At 40.9% G+C, this 23,538-nt stretch overlaps 1 protein-coding gene across 1 annotated transcript in view; it reads left to right on the top strand.

Moving 5' to 3' along the window:
• The window catches only part of AK9 (adenylate kinase 9), a 156,820-nt gene that overhangs the window by 39,688 nt on the left and 93,594 nt on the right, over positions 1 to 23,538 (top strand). The window contains exons 11-18 of the mRNA XM_044290719.1: positions 4,476 to 4,615; positions 4,743 to 4,923; positions 6,051 to 6,198; positions 8,366 to 8,443; positions 13,082 to 13,186; positions 14,603 to 14,739; positions 18,647 to 18,803; positions 23,292 to 23,406. Of these exons, the coding sequence (XP_044146654.1) occupies positions 4,476 to 4,615; positions 4,743 to 4,923; positions 6,051 to 6,198; positions 8,366 to 8,443; positions 13,082 to 13,186; positions 14,603 to 14,739; positions 18,647 to 18,803; positions 23,292 to 23,406 (1,061 nt within the window). The remainder of the gene's footprint in view (positions 1 to 4,475; positions 4,616 to 4,742; positions 4,924 to 6,050; positions 6,199 to 8,365; positions 8,444 to 13,081; positions 13,187 to 14,602; positions 14,740 to 18,646; positions 18,804 to 23,291; positions 23,407 to 23,538) is intronic.

Here is a 23,538-nt window from a genome sequence, read left to right as displayed (position 1 = left end):
TCTGCTATTTAAAATAGCAGAAACCCCACGGCTATGGCGCCCGCAGCTCACGCAAGCGGACGCCATGTTTGAGGACCGGACTTCCTCCATACATATTTGGCGGAGGTCCTTAAGGGGTTAATTTTGTAACTTGAGTGACCACTGTATTTCTCTGTTCCATAGTAAGGGTGTGTAGTCTCAGCGGGTCGAGAAACGCCTGAGTCTCTACTTCAGTTTTAGATTCATACAGAGAGGAATAAAATCATACAGGGAGGAATAAAACAAGTGCATAATCTCAAGCACCTTTTCAGGAGCTGTACAGAGTTCTCCTTCAGAGTTGCGGAGAGCAGCTATATAGGCTGATTGTTGCTGAGCCCTAGAAACCTTAGCTAATAATCTACCCGCCCTTTCTCCTTCCTCATAATACGTCTGTTTCTGAAAGAAACGTTTATTTCTTGCTTTCAGTAGCAAGCGTTCATTCAGCCTTTATACCTGGCTTCAGCCATCTCTACATCTACTAGGAGGCCATTTACTTTAGCTCTAGTCTCGTTTCTTTTTTTGTTTACCTCTGCAATTAGTACCCCCCATAGGAAAGCCTTCATAGTGTCCCAAACTATGAGCTGGTGTGCCGAGGGGAGATTATGCATAAAGAACTCTTTTTCAGTTTGTCTCCTATACCCGCCACATCCGCCAGCACATTAAGCCAGTATGGGTTAAATTTTCACACCATGCATCCCCACAATACAGGAGGAAGGAAGATGGCCGTAACAAGCACAGGAGAATGGTCTGATATTCTACAGGGAAGATATTGGGTGGGTTCCTCAACCTCCAATAATCCAGCAGGAGGGCTTCCTGCAATAATCTCCCAAATGGGGTAATTTCCTCAGCTGTTGGATGGATATTAGGACAGAATCTATCTATAGCAGGGTAAAGTCCCCAAGTAATATTACCGGGATGTCTCCTATACCCGCCAGTTTGTCTCCTATACCCGCCACATCCGCCAGCACATTAAGCCAGTATGGGTTAAATTTTCACACCATGCATCCCCACAATACAGGAGGAAGGAAGATGGCCGTAACAAGCACAGGAGAATGGTCTGATATTCTACAGGGAAGAGATTGGGTGGGTTCCTCAACCTCCAATAATCCAGCAGGAGGGCTTCCTGCAATAATCTCCCAAATGGGGTAATTTCCTCAGCTGTTGGATGGATATTAGGACAGAATCTATCTATAGCAGGGTAAAGTCCCCAAGTAATATTACCATATACATCCCGTAGTAACATAAATGAACCCCTCGTGTTACTCCACAGTCAGTGGCAGGAATACGTTGTGCTCTCGGGTTATAGCACGAACCCTTATTCTACTTCTCACACCCTCATATCTCATAGTTTCAGCCCCCCAGGTTGTAGACCAATAATATCCCCAAACCGTGCCTCTAGAAAGGCAATTTAAAGTGCTGATCTTCCCAGCAGGCCCCCACTAAGGCACCTAGTTGTAGGTCTGTGGGACCAAATAGTACCTGCTGGCAGAGTCAGTTAAGACTGGTTAGCTAGCCCACCAGAAAGAGGGTGGAGCTCCTTATACAGATGTCAACAAAGCAGTATTAAAAACAGAACAATTATTGAAGTCGTCTACGTCTCTGCTACCTGCATGTGTCTCGGCAAGCCTTTGAACAAGGCCATCCATTCCTATATTCTCCCCGCTGCATTCTGTTATAGCAATACTCTCCCTTTACATGACACTGTCAGCATACCATGTTAACCCTACACAACAACCCTCCCACGCAATAATGCCCACATGCACTTAGTCTCATTGTGTGTGATCATGGTACTTGCGCTTGGATGTGAGTCTGTTTATTTAATCCTCATAGTTTCTGTCTTCTCTCAACTGGCGTTCATGCTGATCTAGCCATCTCATCGCCTCTTTAAATTTTTCAAAAAAGCTGGTGGAACCTAGGGCAATTACCCTAAGTTTTGCTGGGTACAGCATGGAATATGGGATGTTGAGCGCCCTCAAGCGATGCTTTACGTCCAGAAATCTCGCTCTTCTCTTCTGTACCTCTAGGGCAGTGGTGGCAAACCTATGGCACGGGTGCTAGAGGCGGCACTCGGAGCCCTCTCTGTGGGCACCAACACCCTGGAAACAGTCTATGGTGTACCAATATGCCTTAGACTCTTCCTGCCCTTCATCAGCGCAGGGCGCACTATGAACAGCACAGGCAATGCACTGAATGTGGGCAGGCTATGATAGCTATGGTAAATGATAAAGTACATGGAAGATATAATATGTTGGACTGTAGTATTCAGGTTACATTGCCGTGTTGGCACTTTGCGATAAATATGTGGGTTTTGGGTTGCAGTTTGGGCACTCGGCCTCTCAAAGGTTCGCCATCACTGCTCTAGGGAATAATTGGGAAAGAGCAACCTTGTAACCATTGATGGAGCGTTCAGGCAAGTCTCTAGCTTTTCTAAAAACAATGTCCCGATCTATATAATGTAATATCTTCATTAGCACAGGCCGTGGTGGCACGCCCGGTGGTAATGGGCGAGTTGTGACTTTGGAGTGTTGGCTTTTTCAACAACAAATAGTGGGGTCAAAGTCTCCACTCCAAACTTTTCCTTCAGCCATGTTTCAAAGAATTCCGTTGGGCTCGCCCCCTCTACCTTCTCGGGCACCCCTACCATTTGCAGATTGTTTCGGTGTAGTCTGTTTTCTAAGTCATCTTGCTTGGCTTCCACTGAATTCAACCTTTGTGCATGTTCCACTACTTCTCTTTTGAATAGTTGTATGGTGTCCTGCACATCCCCCATACGATCTTCCAGGGCTGTTGTGTGTTCAGCGAGTTTCTTTGAGTCATGTCTACCAATGGTAATGTCCTGTTTTATTACTCCCACCTGTACTGTAAGAGTGTTCAACGATTTGCCATATTTGGTGATAGCATGCATTACCTCTTTAAGGGTTGGCTCCTCTGAGTCAGATTTCTGGGCCCCAGAATGCACTTCTGCGCCACTTGTCTGCAAGACGTTATATACATTGGGGCTATATATGGCCTCTGCTCCGGCACCGACTGCCTCATTATCTGAGTCCAGGCCTGACTCATCTTGTTGAGGCAGCTGCTTCTTGTGATCTCCTTTTGCAGCTAGTGTTGAAGTCAAGTAGGCATATTTTTCTAACTTTGCAGTGGCCTTCCATTGCACCTTCACTGCACCGCCCAGATGCCCAGCAGTTGCCGCTTTGGCACCATCTTGGAGGTCCTTATCAGCACCTTTCGTTTCTTTTTTCTTAGTCATGGTGAGGAGGTATTGTTCCTGCCAGGTACCAGAGGGATCCTTAATAGGTCAGGAGAAAGGTAAGTACTTTTGCAACAAGGGGATTCAGAAATTTCAGGATAAACAGTCGAGAGTGCACAGGAGCTAAGCAGACAAGCAGCCGCTCACATCCCTGGCTAGCCATGCCCCCCTCTTTAATCTTTATAATAATGAATGTGAATGCGATTAAGAGTAAAGTTTCAATTTTTACCGAGGACACTAAACTGTATAGGATACTTAAAGCGTACTTGAGTTGCATAGTGCGTTTGCATAATGGATGTGCTTCTTTGTATAATCATCAACTGTGAAGGAATGTTTATGTTTGGGCTTCCCTAAAGTCTTTTTTTTTGGCCATATTATTCCCTGTTTCAGCAGCACAGCTAGATGTATTTCACTCAGAAGCGGGGAGCACTGTGCTACTGTGACATCCTTCCCTTACTTCCCACTATGTTTGTTTTCAGCTTTGGAGCTCACAGAACAGATAAGGAGGGAAAAATCACACAGAAAAGCAGGAGGCTCCGGTGATGTTCAGAAGCAGTGTAGAAGCAGTTGTTTTTATCAGGCTCAGGATCTCAGATAGCTCTGACACGTCTCCACTTCCTCACAGCCATCTTCCCAGTCTTTGTTACCAGGGACAGATCTTGCCTGACAACAGGCAGTAGACTGCAAATTCAATTGAAGACCAAGACTTTACAGCTTTTGTTTTTTTTAGGTGGACACATGCAGATTTTTTAAATGAAGTGATTTCGAAATTTGCTATTTACACCATTCTCTATTAAATAAAAGTGTGTGAAAGTAAAGTGGCACTTGAAAGTACAGTAAAGTGACTTGCTGTGAAAGTACAGTACAGTGACTTACTGTGACTAAAAAAATTACAGAATTATAGAAAGATCTAGATAAGCTGGCAGCATAGGTAGCTGCTTTGGCTTTGTGCAATGCTCTACCCCAAAAGGTAGTAATGATACTATGTCAGCATTCAAAAAGGGCTACCTTTTTATGACAAATAACACTGAGGCTTATCATTAATCCAACACTTAATGCTGTATATTTTATTTGAGAAAGGTTAAACTTGATAGCCCTGTGGTTGTCTTCAACATATGTAACTAAATTATTATTCTCTGAATGCAATAGATTTGTGTTTTGTAGGTTTGATTCACTAAAGAACTCAAAGATACTTTTTACTTAACAGGATGAACTAATGAGGACACTTTCATCCTACCGTATGATTGCACCAAGATACAGGTGGCGCAGAAGCAGATGGGGTACTTTATGTCCTGTGGCTTTGAAGGAGGGATATATTAGGAAAGGATTGGCAGAATTTGCTGTTAGGTAAACTTTTTGTATACCCTACACCCAATCGTTATATATATACAGTATATATATATATATATATATTATTATTATTATTATTATTTTTTAAATAAAATCCTGATATGACTTATTTCTTGATTTTCAGTTTTCTAGATAAAATGTACTTCCTTTCTTGTGAGGAATCATTGATAAACTTCGTGCAGAATCCTCGGCCATACCTTCTTCCTCCTATGCCACTACCTCCCTGCAAGGTGGCCGTTCTTGGACCAAAATCCTCAGGGAAGACAACAGTCTGCAACTTAATAGCTAATAAATACTCAGGAAAGGTACATGAATGCCATAGTTTTCACTGAAACAATATAAACTGGTTAATGTTCCTTATTATTAATAGTGTTAGAAGTTGTGAGAAGCTTTGTGACCATATAATAAAGATAATGCTGCAGTGTAGATATATATATATATATATATATATATTTAGCTTAAAGGAAGTTTGTCAGCAGTCTTGACCATACTCAACCTCTCACAGCACTAGGACAAACATACTTTTTGTGGAGTTTTTATTATTAGGAGCAGCAATATTCTGCTGGGCTCTGCTCCTGCAAGTGCACAGGATTAGGATCTTCACTGTGATTGACAAAGATAGCATCCTACCAGGAGACCGGTACAGCTGTCACTCAGAGCAGAGGGAAGGGGCTGTGAAGCAGAGATCATTTCACACTGAAGCCCCACTCTAGGAACTAGCAAGAACAGAATCTAGCAGAATAAAAGTTCATATTCACAACACCCCTGATAATTAAAAACTCCAGAAAAGATATATTTGTCTTGCTCTCCCCAGCCACTGCCTAGTGCTGTCAGAGTTTTAACATGGTCAAAATTACTGAAAGACTTCTTTTAATAACTCTGAGGTGGCCTAATTTATAATAGTGTGTCTGCCATTCCTTTGAAAAGGAAGCAAGAGTTTATATTAATCACTAAATAGAGATAAAGGATTTGCAGCAGCTGAATTATTATTGCAGGGTGTAATCAATTTCATTTGCGGTATAAATTCTATAATTGGACAGCTATCATACCCATATCAAACTATGGTAAATGACCCCTGACATACAGTATGATATAAAAATTCAGTCCATGCTGATAGTTTCTTTCTAGTCTCAACAGAATCTAATCGCATTTAGCACCATCTTCCCTTGTGCTAATAATGCATCATGGTTCCAAATCATATTGAATTAATCACAGTCATTTATGCATTATGACCCATTCCTGAATCTAAAAAAAACATATTATGTTCCTTTTATTGTAAATGCACAGTCAGATTCCAAGGTTTTCCATTTTTACTACCAGACTGGTATGTGACATTGTCTGTTCCTTCGTGACTATTGAAAGTTTTAAGTGTATAGCCATAAGAATTAGAGAATCATGCACATTTTGATAATTTCCATGTCTGTATTTTTAGGTATTTGACATGTCTATGCTTATTATACCGTACATGGAAGAAGCTAAACAAAATGCCTTGGTAAAAGCTTGTGAAGAGGCCACTGAAAAAGCCATAGAAGCTGTCAAACAAAAGTTACAGCAAGAGAAATTACTGAAAGCAGAAGAAGGTACAAGGAAATTTTACTCAATTCTGTCTCAACCCCCCCCCCCCCCATCCCTTTTATTTCCTTCTGTGTGGTCTCACACATGACGTTTTGACAAAAATGCTGCACTTTTTTGGGTCGTTTTACATGCAGTTTTTTTAAGTGAAGGCCAGAAGTGGATTCAAACAGGAATGGGAAATATAAAGGAAGGACTTGTACTTCTCCTTCCAGCAGGATCCACTTCTCGCTTTAGTTCAACAACTTAAAAAAATATGTGAATCCACCCTTTGCTGTTCTTTATCTGTTCTTAGAGAATTTGGTAAACTCAGGTCTTATATGACTTTTCAGTTGTCTTGACTAAAACACTTTTCACTAAATCTAAAACATAAATTTTCTGTCAATTTCCAAATAAACTTCAGAAGATACATATCTTATGTTTTATTAAAGAGGACCTGTGACAACTCCTGATATGCCTAATAGCTTCATGCATTCCCCATGTAATACCAATTCTGGAGCATCTATTGTTATGGCTCTATGTTGTGTCATTCCTTTATTATTATATTCTTTAATTATTTAATGAGTTGCTAGCAGTCTGCAGTAAGGGTACAGAGGGGTGGTAACCAGTTGGGGGGTGTATCTGCACAGACTCACTCTATCCAATCAGTGCTGCCATTTTCAGAATGTGCAGGTACACACCCCCAACTGGTTACCTCCCCTCTGTACCCTTACTGCAGACTGCTAGCAACTGTCACAACCAGACAGCTGAGAAGCTTTGACAGAAGCCTTTCAGAACCTCCTCCTTGAGTTTTCTTTGTTGTGGTATTCAGTTCCTCATCTCGTTAGCCTCTCTCAGCTGTCATGTAGTTGGACTGATTGCATCCCTTTAAATTCCGCCCCATAATGCATTACTGGGCGGCTTATATTTCTTCCTGGAGTGTGTGTGCATGCTGATCCTGTTTACCAGTCTGTTACAAATTTAAGTGCTGTACATTTATCTGTTATTTTCTGTTTGCTGGATCCCAGGTGACCCTGACTCCCTCCGTGTCTGGTGTAGGGAGCCGGTGGTCGTGTCCCCTCACTATTGTAGGGTGTTCAGGGGTTATATAGTCGAGGTACGTGGATATGCAACCATCCACCTTTGGGATCTTTGCATAGGCTGAGCAGCCAGGGAAAGTGCTAGGTCTTGTGCAGGGGTCTCCCTTTTGGTTCCTTAGCTTTGGATCCATTAAGTCATATATGCATGTTGCTTTGTCTTGTTTCCTGTACACCGTCCGTGACAGCAACTCATTAAAGAATTAAAGAATATAATAATAAAGGAATGGCACAACATAGAGCCATAACAATAGATTCTCCAGAATTGTTATTACATGGGAAATGCATGAAGCTATTATAACAGGCATGTCAGGAGAAGTGACAGGTCCTCGTTAATGAAGCCACATCACTCTACAGTGGTGTTTGTTGCACAGATGGAGCTGTAATGTCCGCATCTCTATTTTATGAAACTGAGAATTGCTGGTCACCCCTAAAAAGGTGACTCTCTAATTTGAATGTGACCTTCATGTATCTAAATTATAGATGATCACAAATTATAGAAACTGGTGGTAATTTTTGATGTAATCTTTTGATTTGCAGATAATATCTGCACTGATCAATCATTCCCCAAATACAGCGTATATAGCTTAGGTGCATGTAGTAATCTAGTTAGTGTAAAACAATTGTTAATATTATTGGATTGAAATTGTTCTACATCTACCTGGAACTTGGGATCTGCTGGGCAGCAAAATGTCAAGGACTGGTCACTTGGCTTCTGAGGTTTGTCAGATCAAAGCTAGACAGATATAGGCTCAATGTGTCTGAAACTAGAATGTGTATAAAAATTGGCACGATTTCACGGAACTAGGGCTTCTCCACTTTTTCCCAACTGTCTCAAAAATGGGGCAGGGCTTAATGGGAAGAGGCATGGCTTGTACACCAAAATTGCTCTACAATTCTGAAGTAAGCCAACTAATAGTTTGTATAGAGTTAGAGAAAAGTATTAATCTCTACAACAGATTTATCATCCAGCCTGAGCCCCTGTGATTTCTGGTGCAGGTCTAGACTGCCAGTCTAAGTTTAGGTCTTCTATAGGATTAGTAAATCTGCCCTACAGTGTTTCCATCAATACAAATGACTAATATCCTAATAATAACAGATGCTCAGAAAGAAACAGAAAAGGAAGAAGAACCTGATGAATCATCAAGTCAGGTGGATGAAGACCGAATTGAAAAAGGTTAGTAGAATGTAAACATAATGCTGCAGAAATAATTCAGAGGTCTTACAGTCATTTTGCACCATAATTTGCAACTTGTAGGGGTTCTCTCCACTGGGGCTTATCAGATTGGGTGGGGATTAGTATGCTCGCTGGATTTACTGTAACTTATTCTAGAAACTGGCATACATTATAGCCTAATTCCACGCCCTGGCTGGCATAGACTTGAGTTTCCGGTACACCACAAGGCAGAGATGTGCCTAATTTACTAATAGGCATCTGCCTCTTAATGAATTAGGGGCATCTCACTCAAGCACAGAAAGACCAAGACTAGTGTATGGGAACACAAGTCTTGGTAAAACTTCTACAATATGTCTGGGTCTACCTTTAACATTGCAGAATTTAGCTGCATCATTTTATAGTTCTTTCATGTGCATTCATTCAGGGGTGAGACAAGGGAAGGCAAGGTTGGCACCTGCCTAGGGCACCATTAAACCTCTGACTTCAGCAGTCCTCGGAAATTAACTAAAAAACTGCCTCTTTATATATTTCGTTCATCCACTCAGTCCTGCATCGAGCAGATAGTTATACTGGCTATACTAGAATCAGAGCTGGGTGTAATGAACTGGTGATGTGAGAGAAAACTTGGAAGAAATATGCCTGAGCAATACTTTGCCCAAGAAACTGCCCTCCTTATATATAAGGAGGTAAGAGTACTGCATGTTGTAAGATGCAGCTTCTTTTGCTTGTATCCTTAGGCTTCTCATCATTCCAATACTCCGCAGTCTTGCCTCCATTTCTCACAATTTACTCTGCCTGAATGCTTTCTCAGCTTTCCTGTAGCCTCCCACTGATCCAGTGTAAAGTAAATGATTTGATGCTTTCTGCAGGCATCAGCCACTAAGCGGAGATTCTTGCTTATAAAGTCATAAAGCTCGCATTGAGTTCTGACAGCTGTATACGGTAAATCTGTATGCAGTGAGCTCCTCCTGGTGGTGAAGATATGGTGGTATGGTGACAAGTACGTAAAGAAAAACTGAAGCTACAATGCTGTGCTGCATTATTTCTATATAGTGTCTTATGAAAGTATTCATCCCCATAGCTGGTTTTCCTGTTTTCTTGCATTAACAAGCCCTCCAAACAGGTCAGAGACACAGCTGTGGAGAAATATAGACCAGGGTTGGGTTATAAAAAAAAGATCAAGGTTTGGTTAAAAGGAAATATTCCAAACTTTGAACATCCCATAGAGCACCATTAAATCCATTATATAAACATGGAAAAAAGAAGGTACAACTTGACAAGAGAAGGCCACCCACCAAAACTTGCAGACTGGGCAAGGAGGGCATTAACCAGAGATTCAAGAAAGACACTAAAAATAACACTGAAGGAGATCCAAAGATCCATGGCGGAGATGGAAATATCTCTCCACAGGACCACTATGAGCCTCAGAGTGGGGCCCTATAGGAGAGTGACCAGAAAATAAGCCATTCGGAAAACATGTGGAGTTTGTCAATCCACGTATAGCTACTCCCCAAACACAGGAAAGGTTCTCTGGTCATGGTGATGAGATTGAAATGTAACTTTTTAGTCATCATGGGAAACACTACGTGAGGTGGAAACCCAAGAACACCATGCACACAGTGAAGCATGGTGGTGGCAGCATCAGGCTGTGGGGATGCTTTTCATTAACAGGGAGTGGAAAACCGGAGAGGATTGGAGGAAAGATGGATGGCACCAAATACAGGGCAGGTCTCGACGAAAACTTGTTTCAGTCAGAGATTTTACGCTATTACGGAAGTTCACCCTCCAGCAGAACAACGCCCCTAAACATACTTCTAAAACTAGACTAGGGTTGTTTAAGAGGAAACATTTAAATGTCTTTGAATGACCTAGGCAAAGCCCAGACCTGAATCCAAGTGAGAATCAGTGGCATGACTTGAAGACTGCTGTACGTACGCCAATGCAAGCCATCTAAGGGGCTGTTCACATCACGTTTTTCTCCTACCGTACATTTAACATGAAGTTAAAAAAAAGCATGCAAACGCACACTGTACGACGTTTATGTTATTGTATAGTTTTTATGTTTTTTGTTTTTTTTACAACAATAGAATGCTATGGTAACAGATGCCACTGTATGCCACCAGTCTGTGGTATCTGTTTAACTTATAGGTTATGTGCAAACGTTAAACGTGGAACAAAAACCTGGGCAAAGATCCCAGGGTCTAGACATGCTAAGCTAATAGAGTCATACCCTAGGAGCAGGTCCGACTCCAGGTTCATGTGGGCCCTTAGTCGATAAATCTCAGTGGGTCCCCTTGTGGAATTTTTTTACATTTACATGTACCCCTGTGGCTCCCACACCGTATAATGGCTTCCAGTAGCTCCCATAGAGTATAATGACCACTAGTGGCCCTTAACACAGTATATTGATCCCACACACAGTATAATAACCCCCAGTGGCTCCCCACACAGTATAATGACCCCACAGTGGCCCTCCATTCAGAATAATGACCCTCAGTCGCCCCCCATTCAGAATAATGACCCCCAGTGGCCCCCACACTGGGGTTTTTACTGTATGGAGGGGGCACTGGGGTCATTATACTGTGTAATAGGTCCTCACTAACTAGAACTGACTTGGCCCCACAGCTAATTTTTGTACGATCCTCCCTCCCCCTTCAGTGGGTTCACATCACAGTATAATATACCAGAATCTATATACTATAAAGATATTAGCCCTACCCTGGAATAATAATACAATTAGGGGGTCATTTATTAAACAGAAATACGCCTATTTTATTGAAGGGGATACAGTTATTGCCATACAGTTATTGGATACCTCCGTCAAACAGTGACTGGCTACTTCCATACAGTGATCGGATAAAACTGCCATACAGTAACTGAATAACACTGCTATGCAGTGACTGGATAAAAGGGTATAAGAGGACACAGTACAGGATGGGGGGCACAGTCACGTGACCCTGTGATGTTAGAAGGCCCTTATGGTGCATGCAGGTTAGACACCACCATAATGAGAGGCAGAGGAGTGAGACAGGGGCCTGGGGCCCTGGATGGACAGGAGGGGTGGACACAGCAAGTAGGTGGAAGGGGCTCTGAGGGGGATTCATACAAGAAGTAGGGGGCAGGAGATCTGTGCAGGGCAGCAATAGGAGATAGGCGGGTGGAACAGGAGCTCCGGATACATGAGGGAGGAAAGAAGACAGCAAGGGCCCCATGAGGATGATATAGGACAGGATATGGGGCAGGTTTCATGGAAGCAAACTGCCTAATGAGGCAGTAAAACAACTAAATAGTATGAAGCTGCTGGTCTACTACAGCATCCAGCAGCAGCTTGAAGAGTTCCCTGTCACAATGCAGACTCACTGACAGACTTGTCTGCATCTATTCACACTGCTGCTCCAGCCCTGCAGTCTCTCTCCTCCTCAGGCAGCACGTCCTGTGTAGAGGGGGCGTGTCTAAAGCTTGTAAGGCAAAATGTCTTCTCTACTGGAGTGAAGAGAGGGTGTGTCTGAAGCTCGGCAGCACAGGAGCTTGTAAAGTGGCAGTAGCAGCCAGCCTCTACATGCTGTTGATGCTCCTTGCTCCAGTCTGACGCTGCGGCCCTGCTACTGCTCCTGGGCCCCTTCTGCCCTCGGGGCCCGAAGCAGTGGCTTCCACAATAGCTACATCCCTGGAGCTGCGGTTAGTGAAGAAAATGACCGCAGCTCCCCTGTGCTCCAGCAATGAGCGCTTCCATCTGTATTGATAGAAGTGCTCATAGCAGCGCAGTGGGCCCCCCCAGGAGCAGTGTACCCCGACACTTGCCCGGGTATGCAGGGTGCTGACGCCAGCCCTGCCTAGGAGACTTGTATCTGTATTTGTGAACAAGGGGGGGGGCTCTATAAAGTATGGATTTTCAGAGGAAGGGGGGATGATGCACATTAAAGTTCTCTATTTGTTCTATTTGTAGTGATTGTATGTGTAAATAGAAAACTATTTTGCACCTTCAAAGTTGTAGGTGTGTTGTGGGAATCGAATGGTGCAGGACCCCCCCCCCCCCCCCCCCCCCCCAAAAAAAAAGAAAAAGAAAAATCCTTTTTAATTCCAGGTTGTAATGCGACAAAACAGGGAAAAAACACTAAGGCCCCTTTCACACGGGAAAAGGTGCGGGTGCATTGCGGGAACATGCACGATTTTTCCGCGCAAATGCAAAACATTGTAATGCGTTTTGCACGCGCGTGAGAAAAATCTGCATTTTTGGGTTAGGTGTTCTGTAGATTGTATTATTTTCCCTTATAACATGGTTATAAGGGATAATAATAGCATTCTGAATGCAAAATGCATAGTACAATAGCGCTGGAGGGGTAAAAAAAAAAAAATAATAATTTTACTCACCCTAATCCACTTGATCGCGCAGCCCGGCTTCTCTTCTGTCTTTTTTGCTGTGTGCAGGAAAATGACCTGTGGTGACGTCACTCCGGTCATCACATGGTCCGTTACATGATCTTTTACCATGGTGATGGATCATGTGATGACTGGAGTGACGTCACCACAGGTCCTTTTCCTGCACACTTTTTCAGGGCCCAGACAATACCTTTAATATCTATAAAGGAAAATGGTATAATGTACATCCAATGCAATTTATGTTGTGTTTCTGTATAGAAAACACAGAAAACACAGAAGATCTGGATACAACTGAGAAGATTCGGGAGCAAAAAGAAGAACCAATAGAGAAGACAGAGGAACAAAGTGTCCTTGAAGAAGCAGGTAGACACAGCATTTGAATACTATTATCTAGTACTGAGAATTCTTACAGCTTCTCAGAGCACTGGATAAGTCATTGTACTGAAGCACTACTGCCCTATAAAATATGATTATAATAACAAAAATTAACATTCATATATTATATTTTAGGCTACTTTCACAATTGCAGCAGAGTGATCCAGCAAAACGGATCCGGCATTTATTTTCTTAACCTTTTTTTCGGTCTGCGCATGCGCAGACCGGAAGGACGGACCCGGCATTCCGGTATTTTGAATGCCAGATCCGGCACTAATACATTCCTATGGAAAAAAATGCCGGACCCAGCATTCAGGCATGTCTTCAGTTTTTTTCGCCGGAGATATAACCGTAGCATGCTACGCTTTTCTCTTTTGCCTGATCAGTCAAAATGACTGAACTGAAGACATCCTGATGCATCCTGAACGGATTACTATCCATTCAGAATGCATGGGGATATGCCTGATCAGTTCTTTTCCGGTATTGAGCCCTTTTGACGGAATTCAGTGCCGGAAAAGAAAAACACTAGTGTGAAAGTATCCTTAAACCGTCCTTATAGATCATTTCCAAGTTTGCTGCAGAGCAAAAGAGGTCTCATAATGCTAAAAATGTATAGTCTTCTTGCCATAGTAAGGGTGATGAAGGGCAGCAATTGGACAGCAAGTCCTCTCCACCTCACTCTTTCCAGTATGAGGAGTAACTCACTGCATTACCTTGAAAAGAACTTTCTGAATACTATGAGAACTCCAACATTCAGTTGAATACTAGATTGCATTTAGCAGCCGTCCCTTAAAGGGGTTGTCCCACCAAAAATATTCTACATCTTTCAAACCATCACCAGGATTGGAATACTAATTGCATGTAATAAAAAATGTAGTATAGCCACGGAGTTATTCTCCGAAATCTATCTGTATAGCGCCACCTGCTGTGCACGCCCGCTAAGCTGCTAGTGTGGAATAAATATAGCAGAGCAACTGGAGCAATGAAGGCGGGGAGCACAGGATCCATGTGCGGTACAGGGCTGGTTCTAAGTTTTCAGAAAGAGATTGTCACGTACTGTATAAAATTTGATTTTCATTTTTTATATTAATTGTTGGATAACCCATTAATTAAACAGGGTCTAAAAGTACTGATAGCAAATGGCATTTATGTAATTCAGGCCTGCTCAACCTGCGGCCCTCCAGCTGTTGTACAACTAAAACTCCCACCATGCCCAGACTGATAGCTGTACGCTGTCCGGGAATGCTGGGAGTTGTAGTTTTGCAACAGCTGGAGGGCCGCAGGTTGAGCATGCCTCATGTAATTAAAAACATAAAACCCCTTTGCTTTCTATAGATTTAAATGAATGAAACCTTTCCAGACATGGAGCTTCAACATCATTTTTCTTTTTGCTTTACATTGTAGAACCTGTAGAAGAGGTCACTGCTGATCATCCTGAAGTCCAGCAAATGGTAGCGGAAGCCATGAGATTAGTACAAGAGACCCCAGTAACACTAAATCCAGACGTTTATGTCAGTGCACTGGATAAAGCTATTACAGAGGTACGAGTTAGTGTCTGTCTGTGTGTATATATATATATATAACGTATATCATGTTAACTGATATATCGGATTCAATTGAAAAGGACAACATAATCTGCAGGTTTAAATTATACAGTCCTTAGGGGGCATATATCATAGGGGTAAGTTCTAAAAAAAGATTCAAATGTGCTGTATTTAACTTTTTGCCACTTTACACCACTCTCGCCACTTTTGCAAACTGGGTGGGAAAATAGGTGTGGTTAGCTATGTTAATTAGTTTCAATCCAGATTTAGGGTCCATGCACACGACCGTTGTGTGTCTTGCGGTCCACAAATTGCGGATCCGCAAAACACGGATGGCGACCGTGTGCGTTCCGCAATTTGTGGAACGGCACAGACAGCCATTGTTATACCTGCCTATTCTTGTCCTCAAAACGGACATGAATAGGACAGGTTATATTTTTTTTTTTGCGGAGCAACGGATGAAGTGAATGGGTCCGCATCCGAGCCGCAAAAACTGCGGCTCGGATGCAGACCAAAACAACGGCCGTGTGCACGAGGCCTTATTACTGTGATTATTTTTTTTTAAGTGGTAAAAAAAAGTCTAAACTCACTCCAGTAAGAGGGTGGCATAGAAAACTGGAGTAGCATTTCCAGAAAAAAGTGGAAGGTTGACATTTGGCACAAACTGATTTTGAATATTACCAATCCCCCCCCATTTGTCCGCATATTTAAAGAAGATAAAAAATTGAGAAAGTGCGAAACTATTTTTTTTTTATTACCAAACTGTAATCACCAAAAGTATGTATTTTATTTTTCTCTTACACAACTACTGTATCTCTAGTAAACTTACACTTACTTGTATGACTACAGCATTTCATTGAGACATTGAACACATTTTTTGTTCTAAATGGTTTGTATTGCAGACAAATCACATGGTTAAACTGTGTTAACCGTTTCTGGATATGTAAAAGCTGATAAAGCTGCTCTTTGTAAGAAAGGTTATAGTAATACACAGATGACAAGTCTTTGCAATAAGCTAAGGGTACTTTCACACTAGCATTGTTAGAATCCGGCAGGCAGTTCCGGCAACGGAACTGCCTGCCGGATCTGGCAAGATGTATACAAACGGATAGCTTTTTTTTCTGGATCCGGTGATATACCAGATTCGTCTCATCCGGTATCATCCGGAATAACGGATCCGGTATTTAAATTTTTTCAAAGATCAAAAGTGAAAGTAGCTCCTCCTATATCCCGGCGCATGCGCAGACCGGAAAACTGTATCTGGCAATGCGGCATTTTCAGGAACACTTGGTACCGGATCCGGCATTAATACATCTGTGGTAAATATATCTGCGGTATTGTTCCAGAATTTTGGCCGTAAAAAATACCGCAGCAAGCTGCAGTATTTTGTCCTGTCAACTACCATACAAGGAACGGAACGGAAGACATCCTGATGCATACTGAACGGATTGCGTGAAAGTACCCTAATAATAATGCCCTCCTAATGCATCTAGTTCATACTGGATATTTGTCTTGCTGGGGTTTATTTGCACTTGTTTGGTGTATATAGTCAAACCTTTCCAAAGGACTACAGATTTTCAGTTCCACTAAAAATTATACACATGGGACATCTTCTTTGATGAGAACACCTCCCAGAAAGATCACCTTTGAGTAAGAGGTTTCATTGTCTGTGCAGTAGTAAAAAGGAATTAGACTGAAATACTGCAGTGCTGTATTTGACCACCATTTCATGTAGTATGATTCAGTGTTTTAAATCAGGGTTCACATTTTTTATTTTTATTTTCACAATTAATTAAAAAAAATGATCTTTATATACTTTTATTCAGCAAAAGTCTTAAAAACCATATATCATCTCCTAAAAGATTGCTAAATATTCATAATTAAATGATGTGTACCCCAAGTCGGTAGCAACAAAAATGGCAACTTATCTTGCCTTGTCACAGATTTGTCACATAAAACTAAAATGCCTCATTCACACATCAGTGTTTTGGTCAGTGATTTCCATCAGTGATTTTGAGCCAAAACCAGGTGCGGCTCTAAACACAGAACAGGAGCAGATCTTTTCATTATACCTTATGTCTGTGGAGGCTCCAATCCTGGTTTTGGCTCATAATAACTGATGGAAATCACTGATCAAACACGGATGTGTGAATGAGGCCAAAAAGTTATAGCTCTTGGAAAGCATTGATGAAAGCAATTATACAAAATGTTCATTCCTGTATCAATGATCAATCAGTTATTAAAACAAACCTGTCACCATGGAAACGCAGCGTATTCCGTCAGTAACACTTTGTAAAGCAGGAGGAGCTGAGGAGAATGATATATAGCTTTGTGAGAAAAGAGTCACTATTAGGGCTCGTTCACACTAAAGTTTTTTGCGTTCCGTATACGGTCCGTATACTGAACCATTCATTTCAATGGGTCCGCAAAAAAAACTGAATGTACTCCGTGAGCATTCCGTTTCCGTATGTCCGCAATTCCGTTCCACTAGATTTTGAGTCTTGTCCTATTCTTGTCCGCAAATCACGGTCCGTGGGTTTAGTCAAGTCAATGGGTTCGCAAGAAAAACGGAACACATACGGAAATGCATCCGTTTGTCTTCCGTATCCGTTCCGTTTTTTGCAGAACCATCTATTGAAAATGTTATGCCCAGTCCAATTTTTTTATATGTAATTACTGTATACTGTATATGCCATACGGAAAAACGGAACGGAAAAACAGAACCAAAACGGAAACACAACAGAAACAAAAAATGGAACAACGGATCCGGAAAAAACGGCCCGCAAAACACTGAAAAAGCCATACGGTCGTGTGGAAGAGGCCTTAGTAGTAGTTAACTCATTTATATCCCTGCTCATTCTGGGCTTTGAAGTCAAGGAGGCGGAGCTATCAGTGATTGACAGCTATATCTGTATACACACAGTCATAGCAGGAACGCTGTCAGTCACTGATAAGGCTGCAATGACCCTAGAGGAGCCGGAGTGGAAGAGGGGAGTGGTAGTAGCTCTGAGAGTTGTAGTACATCCAACTTTAGCAATCACATTTCCAACTGTACGCAGTGCAATTCTCTCCCAGATAGCGGTGTGGATTTAGACAAGGATGGGAGTTATGGCCCTCTTTGTACACTATCTTGCTAAAATCTCTGTTAGTAGAATCTATGATGGGGAATTGTACTCTGGCAATGGTGGTTGTAGTGTCCACTGTGGGATACAAGGTTTTCAAATCTTGTCTGACCAGGACGTGTCCATTTGTGAAGGGTATCTTAACAGTGTCCCCCACAACAGTAAAGTGTGAATGGCTGTAGTCTCAGGTTACCTTGCTGACTCCTATGTTTGGCCATGCAGATTCTAAAATCTCCTCTTTCTCTTCCTATCTTTCTCTTGATCTTTCAGTAATTCACACAGAGATCTCTGGAACTTGAGGTTTAAGGAGAAGGAGCATGGGTCACTGCTTTCTTCTTCTCTGAATTCTCTCCTAAGACTCACTAAATAACTCACTAACGGAACTGGGGCAGATCTTGAAAATGGCTGAACTGGGAGTATTTACTGTAGTTGTGCCATCCATACACATCTATACTGGGCATAATACTCAACATCACAATAAATTACATAACATTAAACAACAATACCATGCTCTGGGGTACTGTAGGACCACCTCCTTGACTTCTAAGCCCAGTATTATCAGGGATATAAATGAATTAAATACACAATATACTGAATGTTTTGCAACAAAACTACTGGTATATATCTATCTGCTCAGCTCCTCCCGCTCTATTACCTGCTGCCTACAGTTCAGACACCATGTTCAATGTGATAAGTTCCTTTTTAACAATTCTTTCACAGAAATTAGTGTAGGTGTTATAAATGTGCCCTTTACATATGTCACTGTATTTATCATTGTACAGTTCAATGAGGAAAATAAAGAGCGATTTCCTGGTGCCCCCGCTGTTGGAGGATGGGTGTTAGATAATTTCCCTAATTCACCTAATTATTGGATACCTTTGGCAGAAAAGGGATTTCTTCCAGACACTGTCATTTGTTTAAAAAATCAAGCAGATAATGGTAAGTTTTCTTTTTTCAAGTAAATGTGAAAATATAATTGTTCTAAATGTTAATGTAATAGAGGTTTTAATATTCAATGCCCATTATCTATGTATTTGTATTATAGATAGTAAATGATGGATTTTTTTTCTGTGTTTAGTTTACATTTATTATGTACATTTTTACTTGTCTTTAACAAACACAATAAACATATTGGAGCAGCTTTAAACATTGCAATTCATAAGTGCATCAGCAATTCTTTAAAGGGTTTGCCTGACAGTTTTTGAAATGCTCGCGGGATCAGACAGGCCTGTTTAAAATGTTCAGGGGATCAGACAGGCCTATAAAAGAAAAAAAAGATAAACTCACCTGCTAAATGTCCCTGTGTTTCAGCACTGTGGGTTCAGTCCCCAGGGCTTAGGTCCCAAACTCTCAACCTAACCTCTTCCCTCCTAATAATACATACAGTACTACAAAACATACCGGGTAATACAGTGCCACATACCTCTTACATCCAGTGACCTTTCCTTTGATGTAGATATTCTTTTTCCTCATCTTCTCCTTTCAGACCAGACCGCCATGATGATTTCTTTCAGTCATCTCGTCTCTGCAGAGTTTGAGAAACAGACATCTTAGTTTCCTACATTTCCATCATCCTCCCACTGTCTGAACACCCCATCCTGACACCTCCAATAGTGTGTCCGCTTTGCTCCCCAATACTATGCTGCAGAAATAGTCTACCTAAATACTAGTACCACACAGATAGGGCCCCCTTTAATATTTATTGGCACACAGTGTCCTAGAAAATAACTGTGCCCAGTAAACAGTGTCCCTGACACTATTGTGCCACATAATGTTCCCCAAAAATAATTGTGCTAAACGGATACTGTGCCAGGGTGCCCCCCACAGTAATAGTGCTTCCCAAAAACCCACTAATAGTAATAATTCTCTGCCAGAGCGCTCTTAGTAGTAATAGTGCCCCCAACAGTACTAATGTCCCCACTATGCCCCAGAATTTATTATGCTCTCATAGTGCCCATACTAGTAATCATGTTCCCCATAGTCCCCCAGTAGTAATAAAGCTAATCATAATTCCCCTAGTAATAATAATTCTCCTTATGTGACAGTAGAAAAATATCCCCTTATAATGTAAGCCAGTTTATAAAATGCCCCCTTATAATGTGCGCTAGTACAACAAATACCCCCTTATAGTGAGACAGTACAAAAAATGTCCCCTTATAATGTGCACCAGTGCAAAAAATCTCCCCTTATGTGTGCCAGTACAAAAAATGCCCCATGTGTGCCAGTACAAAAATGACCCTGTTGTGTGCCAGTACAAAAAATCTTCTCTTGGTGCCCCATAATGTGTGCCAATGCCCCCTACTGTGAACCAGTACAAAAATACCCTCTCTTAGTGCCCTCAGTAGAGCCAGTGTTCCTATAGTGCCCCCATAATGTGTGCCAGTACAAAATAATGCCCCCTTCTGTGTGCCAGTACAAAAAAAATACATTTTCTTAGTGAGCCCAGTAGAGCCAATGTCCCCATAGTCAGGCTCCGACTGGCCCACAGGGGTACAGGTGAATCCCCCGGTGGGCCCCTGAGCAAGATGAGCCCGTAGTCTCTTACCCCCTGCACAAGAGGCACATAACACAGTAGACTTACTGCACTACATACATATATTCAATGTACAGCACCTCAACCAAGTATAAACAACTTGATAGATTATTAACCCTTTCAGGACACTGCCATTTTTCACCTTAAGGACCAGGCCATTTTTTTGAAATGTAACATGTGTCACTTTATGTGGTAATAACTTTGGAACGCTTTTTACTTATCCAAGCCACAACTGAGATTGTTTTCTCGTGACACATTGTACTTCATGATAATGGTAAATTTCAGTCAATATTTTTCTTCTTTTTTTTTTTTAAATACCAAATTTACAAAAAAAAATCTAATTTAAATTTCTCTGCTTTTAAAACAGATATTGATACCTCATAAAATAGTTATTTCTCTACTTTATGTTTGGATCATTTTGTGAATGCCATTTTTTTTTTGGGGGGGACGTTAGAAGGCTTAGAAGTTTAGAAGCAAATCTTGAAATGTTTCAGAAAATTTCCAAAACCCACTTTTTAAAGGACCAATTTAGGACTGAAGTCACTTTGTGAGGCTTACAGAATAGAAACCGCCCATAAATTGACCCCATTTTAGAAACTACACCCCTCAAGCTATTCAAAACTGATTTTACAAACTTTGTTAACCCTTTAGGTGTTCCACAAGAATTAAAGGAAAATATAGATGACATTTCAGAATTTCACTTTTTTGGCAGATTTTCCATTTTAATCCATATTTTCCAGTAACAAAGCAAGGGTTAACAGCTAAACAAAACTCAATATTTATTACCCTGAGTCTGTAGTTTACAGAAACACCCCATTTAGGATCGCACACTGCTGTACGGGCACATGGCAGGGTGCAGAAGGATAGGAATGCCATATGGTTTTTGGAGGGCAGATTTCATTGGGATCATTTTAAGTTGCCATGTCACATTTGAAGACCCCCTGATGCACCCCTAGAGTAGAAACTCCAAAAAAGTGACCCCACTTTGGAAACTACAGGATAAGCTGGCAGTTTTGTTGGTACTATTTTAGTGTATATGATTTTTTGTGAGGCAAGGTAACAAAAAATAGCTGTTTTGGCACCATTTTTATCTTCTTTTATTTACAATGTTCGTCAGACAGGTTAGATCATATGCTATTTGTATAGAGCAGGTTTTTACGGACGCGACAATACCAAATATGTTTGTTTCAGTTTTACATAATAAAGCATTTTTGAAAAAAAATATTTTTTAGTGTCTCCATATTCTGAAAGCCATAGTTTATTTTTTATTTTTTAGTCGACTGTCTTATGTAGGAGCTCATTTTTTTTGGGATGAGATGACGATTTGATTGGTACTATTTTAGGGCGCATGTGACTTTTTGATCGCTTTGTATTACACTTTTTGTGATGTAAGGTGACAAAAAATGGCTTTTTTGACACAGTTTTTATTTTCTTTATTTTACAGTGTCCATCTAAGGGGTTAGTTCATGTGATATTTTTATACAGCAGGTCGTTACAGACGTGGCGATACCTTATATGTATATATTTTTTTATTTTTTTAAGTTTTACACAATAAAAGCATTTTTGAAACAAAAGAAAATCATGTTTTAGTGTCTCCATATTCTGAGAGCCATATTTTTTTTTAATTTTTGGGCGATTGTCTTAGGTAGGGTTTTATTTTTTACGGTATGAAATTACAATTTGATTGGTATTATTTTGGGGTGCGTATGACTTTTTGATCACATTATATTACACTTTTTGTGATGTAAGGTGACAAAAAATTGCTCTTTTGACACCGTATTTAGTTTATTTTTTTTACGGTGTTCAACTGAGGGGTTAAGTCATATGATATTTTAATAGACCTGGTTGTTACGGACATGGCGATACCTAATATGTCTACTTTAAAAAAAAAAATACTTTTAACACAATAAAAGCATTTTTGAAACAAAAAAACTCATGTTTTAGTGTCTCCATATTCTGAGAGCCATAGTTTTTTTATTTTTTGCCCAATTGTTTTATGTATGGGCTAATTTTTTGCAGGATGAGGTGACAGTTTGATTGGTACTATTTTGGGGGGCATACGCCTTTTTGATCGCTTGGTGTTTTACTTTTTGTGTTGTAAGGTGACAAAAAAAATGATTGTTTTAGCACAGTTTTTATTTTATTTTTTTCTATGGCTTTCAGGTGAGGGGGTGAATCATGTGATATTTTTGTGCAGACGCGGCAATACCCAATATGTCTGGTTTTCTTTCTTTTTTTCTATTTTTTTTAACAATTTTATGTGTTTTATTTTGGGAATTTAATTGAATTTATTTTTTACTTGAAACTTTATTTTTTTTTAATTATGAAAAACACTTTTTTTTACTTGCTCCCTTACTCCCAACTCTGGGACTTCAACTTCTGGGGTCTGATCCCCTCTGCAATGCATTACAATACAACCTGTATTGTAATACACTGCAGTCAACTTCTATGCTGAAAGCCTGCCTGTGAGACCCAGCCTAAGGGCTGGATCTCACAGGCTTCCGTAGAAGGCAAGCCCAGATGCATATGGAAGGCATCGGGCTTTCCTTCTCTACCATCGGGTCCCTGTCACTGCAGCGCGAGGACCCAATGGGGAAGTGGACGGCACGCGAACCCTCTGCATGCCGCGGTTAGCTTTGACCATGGAAAAGAAATGATCCGAGAATTACGTTTTTATTAGGGAATTGCTAAATAAGTGATCATTATAATAGCTTATTGTAACTGCCTGCTGATAATGAGGCTCCTGCCCTGAATTGGTCTCGAGATTTTACATTTAATACTCTGATACCATAAAATGAATTGTTTTATTTTCTGACCATGTTCTATATAAGTTGGATACCAAGCTGTGTGATATTAGTCATCATTTAGCCTTCTCACATTTTTGTGTATTGCAGGAAAGTACTTACTCAATAGACTCTACCTCCTAAATGAACAGGAGATTAATAATAACATATTACACAGGCTCCAGAAGGAACGAGCAAGAAAGATACAAGAAGAAGAAGAAGCAAGGTATCTGTATTTGTGTTATTATTTTGAACCACTTAATGCCTTTATATACATTCACCAAGACAAGTGTAGTGAACCTGACAATTCATATATGATACCATTAATGCACTAGTGCCCAAAGAAAAGCATTAATAG

This window comes from Bufo gargarizans, chromosome 4 (assembly GCF_014858855.1).
Source record: "Bufo gargarizans isolate SCDJY-AF-19 chromosome 4, ASM1485885v1, whole genome shotgun sequence".
Lineage (NCBI taxonomy): Eukaryota > Metazoa > Chordata > Amphibia > Anura > Bufonidae > Bufo > Bufo gargarizans.
Note: the sequence above shows the minus strand (reverse complement) of the source record. Positions and strands in the feature narration are given on the sequence as shown.